Source organism: Hippocampus comes, unplaced genomic scaffold (assembly GCF_001891065.2).
Source record: "Hippocampus comes isolate QL1 unplaced genomic scaffold, H_comes_QL1_v1.1 scaffold81, whole genome shotgun sequence".
In the NCBI taxonomy this organism is placed as follows: Eukaryota; Metazoa; Chordata; class Actinopteri; order Syngnathiformes; family Syngnathidae; genus Hippocampus; species Hippocampus comes.
The window spans coordinates 238,647-244,263 of record NW_017806179.1 but is presented as its reverse complement, the minus strand read 5'-3'; the positions used below and the strand labels follow the sequence as shown (position 1 = coordinate 244,263).

The 5,617-nt window shown below is 55.8% G+C and overlaps 2 protein-coding genes across 2 annotated transcripts in view; both read left to right on the top strand.

Annotated features, from left to right (window-relative positions):
- Positions 1-8: 8 nt before the first annotated feature.
- Positions 9-2,069, top strand: LOC109532595 (potassium voltage-gated channel subfamily A member 1-like). The gene has a single exon (XM_019897508.1). The coding sequence runs from the start codon at positions 35-37 to the stop codon at positions 1,502-1,504; it is 1,470 nt and encodes a 489-aa protein (XP_019753067.1). The 5' UTR covers positions 9-34; the 3' UTR covers positions 1,505-2,069.
- A 2,102-nt stretch (positions 2,070-4,171) lies between these two features.
- rpl18a (ribosomal protein L18a) overlaps positions 4,172-5,617 on the top strand; it is a 2,648-nt gene continuing 1,202 nt past the window's right edge. Inside the window, exons 1-2 of the mRNA XM_019897532.1 lie at positions 4,172-4,275; positions 5,403-5,582. Of these exons, the coding sequence (XP_019753091.1) occupies positions 4,258-4,275; positions 5,403-5,582 (198 nt within the window). The 5' untranslated portion in view covers positions 4,172-4,257. The remainder of the gene's footprint in view (positions 4,276-5,402; positions 5,583-5,617) is intronic.

Below are 5,617 nucleotides of genomic sequence, written 5' to 3'. Positions count from 1 at the left end.
CGGCCACCCCGGTTTCCCGCCCCCTCCCGCCAGGATGACGGTGGCGTCGGCCGACAACGCGGACGAGAGCGCCACCTTGCCCGGTCACCCGCAGGAGGACGAGTGCGACGGGCTCGAGTGCTGCGAACGCGTGGTCATCAACGTGTCGGGGCTTCGCTTCGAGACGCGGCTCAAGACCTTGGCGCACTTCCCGGACACGCTGCTGGGGAACCCCAAGAAGAGGATGCGCTACTTCGACCCGCTGCGCAACGAGTACTTCTTCGACCGCAACCGGCCCAGCTTCGACGCCATCCTCTACTACTACCAGTCGGGCGGCCGGCTGAGGCGGCCCGTCAACGTTCCGCTGGACATGTTCTCCGAGGAGATCAAATTTTACCAGCTGGGCGCCGAGGCCATGGAGAAGTTTCGCGAGGACGAGGGCTTCATCCGCGAGGAGGAGCGGCCCTTGCCGGACAAGGAGTTCCAGCGGCAGATCTGGCTGCTCTTCGAGCACCCGGAGAGCTCGGGCCCGGCGCGGGGCATCGCCATCGTGTCCGTCATGGTCATTCTCATCTCCATCGTCATCTTCTGCCTGGAGACGCTGCCCGAGCTGAAGGAGGACGCGGGCGAGCGGCGGCGGATGGCCGTGGCGGCGGCGGCGGCGGCCCACAATGGCACGGCCGCCCGCCGCGGCGGCGACATCCTCGCCGACCCTTTCTTCATGGTGGAGACCCTGTGCATCATCTGGTTCTCCTTCGAGCTGCTGGTGCGCTTCTTCGCCTGCCCCAGCAAGACGGCCTTCTTCCGCAACATGATGAACTCCATCGACGTGGTGGCCATCATCCCCTACTTCATCACGCTGGGCACCGAGCTGGCCGACGGCTCGGACGACAAGGGCGGCGGAGGCGGCGGCGGCGAACAGGCCACGTCGCTGGCCATCCTGCGCGTCATCCGGCTGGTGCGCGTCTTCCGCATCTTCAAGCTGTCGCGCCACTCCAAGGGGCTGCAGATCCTGGGCCAGACGCTCAAGGCCAGCATGCGGGAGCTGGGCCTACTCATCTTCTTCCTCTTCATCGGCGTCATCCTCTTCTCCAGCGCCGTCTACTTCGCCGAGGCCGAGGAGAAGGAGTCCTACTTCACCAGCATCCCCGACGCCTTCTGGTGGGCGGTGGTCTCCATGACCACGGTGGGCTACGGCGACATGTACCCGGTCACCATCGGCGGCAAGATCGTGGGCTCGCTGTGCGCCATCGCCGGCGTGCTGACCATCGCGCTGCCCGTGCCCGTCATCGTCTCCAACTTCAACTACTTCTACCACCGCGAGACGGACGGCGAGGAGCAAGCGCAGCTGCTCCAGTTCAGCCAGCGCAACTTGGCGGCCGAGCGGGACGACGCCTCCTCGCTGCTCAGCAAGTCCTCCGAGTACGCCGACGCCCCCGACAACAGCATCGACAACTTGCGCGAGGCCACCCTGCGGACCGCCAACTGCGTCGACGCCGCCGCCAAGATGCTGACCGACGTGTGAGACTCCCGCCCCGCCGCGGAGCCGCTTCCCCAAAAAGGCGCTCGGCGCCGGGCAAACTTTTGTCCGTCTCAAAAAGAAAATAAGTCAGACGAGACTGGCATCACCGACTGTTGAGCAAAAAAGTCGATACAAAATTGTCAACGGAGAGTTTTGTATTTTATTTTTCATCGGTCCATTGAGAGGAATTAAACAAATAAAAAAAAACAAGCCAACGCATCCCGAAAAAATAGATCAGCATTTATTTTTAGGTCGTGTCAACGTGATTGATTTGCCGATTTGGTCAAATGGAAAATTGCGCAATATTTGTGTTTGACTTGTTTCTCTTCCATAAATCATGAACCGATTCTTTGAGGGCGGGAATGAGAAAAGAAATGAACGCATCCACAAAATCATGACAGTGGGGCGATTCATGAGCGAACCGTTTCAAACGTGGATGTCAAAGGTGCATCCCAAAATCTTGTCTTTCTATTTTTGACATTGACATGAAGGCCGTCAGCCGCGTGTGTATTTGATATGAATGAAAACACGTTCATCAAATGGAATGAAGAATACAAGTGAAAAATGTAAGCTGTAGTTTTGTCATTTTTTTTAGATTGTCGTTAGGACTTTCTATGGAAATGATCGGGACCTCGCGGCGGGCCCTAAAAGATTCAACGGGGGGAAAAAAATCATATGAAATGCATCTGAACGGGAGACTCTTTGGAATCGTGCGTAGATTCGCGGGAACTCGTTGTTGGTATTTGGGAGGAGGCGTGCCCCCCCCACCTGCCACTTTCGTCAACACGCTCCCTCGTCTTTAACAGCCCGCTAGGTCCAGTGCCTTGACCCCGGATCTCGCCCCAAGTGCCTTTACTGTGACGTCTTTCGATGGATGCGCCTCTACGGCTGGTCACAGACCGAAGACTCCAAATAGTTTTGCTCTCTGTGGACATAGAGCCGTTCGCCCTCCCGCAACTCAAGGCAGGCGCTGGCTGGTCTTTCCTTCCTCGATGTAAATTGTCGTGGCGCTGAGCGGTGTTCAAACGACACTTGGAATAAACTTGCGGATGAGCCACTCGTCTTCTTCTTCCTTCCCGTTTGCGCTCCGGGCTACCAAGTCAAAGACGAGGAGGAGGAGGAGAAGCCCGAAATAGTCGAGCGCGCCAAGCAGCCAGCCAGAAGGCACCGTGATCTCCGCGAGGAACGCGAGCGGCGCCAAGAGGGGAAGGGGAAGAAATGAAGCCCGACTCAAAATGAAAATGTCAAAGTCATTGTCGCTTTGAGTCACGTCGCGTAGACATCAATTCGTGCCGGCTGAACTTCTTCACGTCACGTCGACTCGTTTCTTCGGCTGAAGCAAAGCCATCGTGACAAGGCGTCCTCGTCGAACGGCCGTTGCCCTTGACGCAAATCTTCCTTTGGAATCTCCCTGAAAGTGGGGCCCGCGTGCCAAGCGCTCTCCAAAGTGGGAACAGACTCACTCTGGAGTTGTCTCCGCGAAAGTCGACCTCAAAGAGACACTGCTCGAAATGAGGAAAGCCTCGTTTTCCCACAGTGGCTTGCGATGAAATATTATTCGGCACCCAAGAGGTCGCGGCGAGCGTCGGGCAAACGGACACGTCCCGGCATCGTTTTGTGAGCGCGAGCACTCAACGAGAGAGACGGACGGCTCGAGCTCGAGCTCGGCGTGGACTCGTGCCGTCGCGAGACCGATGTTCGGCGACAGTTGCGCACGTCTTCGTCTCTCACGTCCAACCCGGAGCAAGCCCGCACGCTTGTTCGCGCGAGGAAGGATTTCGGGGACGTCCTCTGAGCGCGAGTGGCAGTAACCATGGCAACAAGCGCCTCACGCAGTGGCAGCCGTTCTCCACGCTCGCGATTTTCAGTCAGTCTCGGGCGTCCACTGAACAAGTGTCCGTCGAGTGAATGCTGCCCTCGCGTGGACGTTTTGAGCGACCGCAGCCTGCCTCTGGCTCGGGATTCAAACCTCGGCTCGGTCACTCTGGCAAGTTGGAATCGAGCAACCGCTCTTTCTCTTGAGCCGCCTTGAAATGGATTCAACCTCTCCTCGGTCGCACTGTCTGGATAGATGCGCGAGCTTTCATTCAAATATTTTATTGACATTATTTACACGAGGCAAATGACAGCCAGTCACCACAGTTCGTTTAGACAACAACTTGCGTTGTTTACGGCAATGTAAAAATGAAAGGGAAGGGGGCGAAGGGGGGAGGCTTTATGTACAAATTATTTTTCTTTTTTTTAAATCACGGAAATTATTTTTTTGGAAACCACTGAATGGGTAATCATCAAAGCTTCACTTTTTCGCGTGTGATCAATTGAAGAAATCTAAAGTGATCATCCGCCGCAATGAAAAACAATTGAAATAGTGGAGAGCGAGCTCGCTGCCTATTTTAATTGGCAATTTAAAATTTGGAACCTCCACTCCCCCGCTCCCCCAAAAATCAATTCACAAATATGGAATACGGAAAATACGGGAGCCTGGGGGAGTTTAAAAAAAAATCAACTTAAGATAATTTTGAAAATAAAACAGATCTATGTTTTCACCCTATGCTCGCCCTGGTAATGTATGTCTACGCCTATTACTTGAAAACAATGTCCGCTCGCTCTCAAGCAGGCTGTCCCGAGACGTCACGTGTTTTTGATTGATGTTTCTCGGCGTCTTGGGAGCGGAAGTCCCTCCTCCCACCGCAGTGTAGACCAGCGCCGCGATCGTACGTCACTTCCTCTTTTCCTGCGGCTGTGAGCTCGACACCATGAAGGCGTCCGGCACTGTACGTAAAAATGTCTCTTTTCTTCTCGCCGGCCTACCGCGCGCACCTTCCGCGGGTCGATGTCGACGTCTAAGTAAACGCGCGTCACGTTGGTCCGCTCGGGTGACCGCAAATGTGGTCGCAAGTGGACCGTTTTCGTCTTGTTCACGCGGTAGCGTTGGCTCGCAACATGGCGTCGGTCGGCGGCACCATGTGGACGACGTCGCGGTCGCGATACTCGCAGACGGCTCCGATGGGAAGTCGCTCCTTGGCTTTCCTCCCGTCGTTTCAAATCGGTCATTCGGATCGTGCGAGCGCTTTTGGGCTGCGAACGCAGCGCCGAGCGAACCGAATGCGACCGAAGCCGATTGCGCTAACCGCGAACGAGCCTTCACCCCGCGTCGTTTCGCGTTTGTGTCGCGTTCGGGCAAAGCCCCGACTGGACGTTTTCGAAGACGTCTCGAAAAGAGGATCGAAACGGGGGCTGCGAGAATAGCTCTCCGCTCCGACGCGAGGTGGAACGTTTGGAACCGCCGTTCGTGTCCAACTGCGAGTGAGGTCTGAATTTCTGGCACTTGGCAAAATTATTTTCAGGAACAAATTCCCACTTGGCTTTTTGTTTCTTTACATGTCCCCCACGCCCCACCAAAAAAAAAAAAAAGTACTAGCGAGGCAACAACTTGCATGTCAAGCGTGAGCATTGTACGTTGTTGTTGGATTGATTTGCTGGTCGGGACACGTCACTGGCATGGGTCGATCCCCAGATTCTGTTGTCCATGTTGACCCATTGGCGCGTTTTAGCTTCCTGCCGCCCAAAGAAAAACCAACGCGCCCACCAACCGTTTGTTTTTCTCCATGCAGATTGTCAGACAAGTTTGATTTGAGGCAACGTGTGATGATTTTATTGATCGAGAGTGACTCCATGTGGGGTTGACACCTTTGGAGAAGTTTGCAGCCAAACCCAAAGGTCACACGCGCGACAGTGGTGTGACCGAGCGTGGCTTGCGCACAGCAACACTTGCCTTGTCGCCTTTCTCGGTTGCTTTTGTACCTTTGAAAGTGAAACCAAGGCCTCACACGCGAGCCGCGCGCCCTCACCTGCCAAGGCTCGACCGTGATGTGGGTTTGGTGTGTTTTTTTGGGGGCAGCTGCGAGAGTACAAGGTGATCGGGCGTCTGCTGCCGTCGCCCAAGAACCCGACCCCGCCCCTGTACCGCATGCGCATCTTCGCCCCCAACCACGTGGTGGCCAAGTCCCGCTTCTGGTACTTTGTGTCCCAACTCAGGAAGATGAAGAAGGCGTCCGGCGAGACCGTCTACTGCGGACTGGTGCGTATTGCCCGTTCCCCGGACAGCCCCAAAAT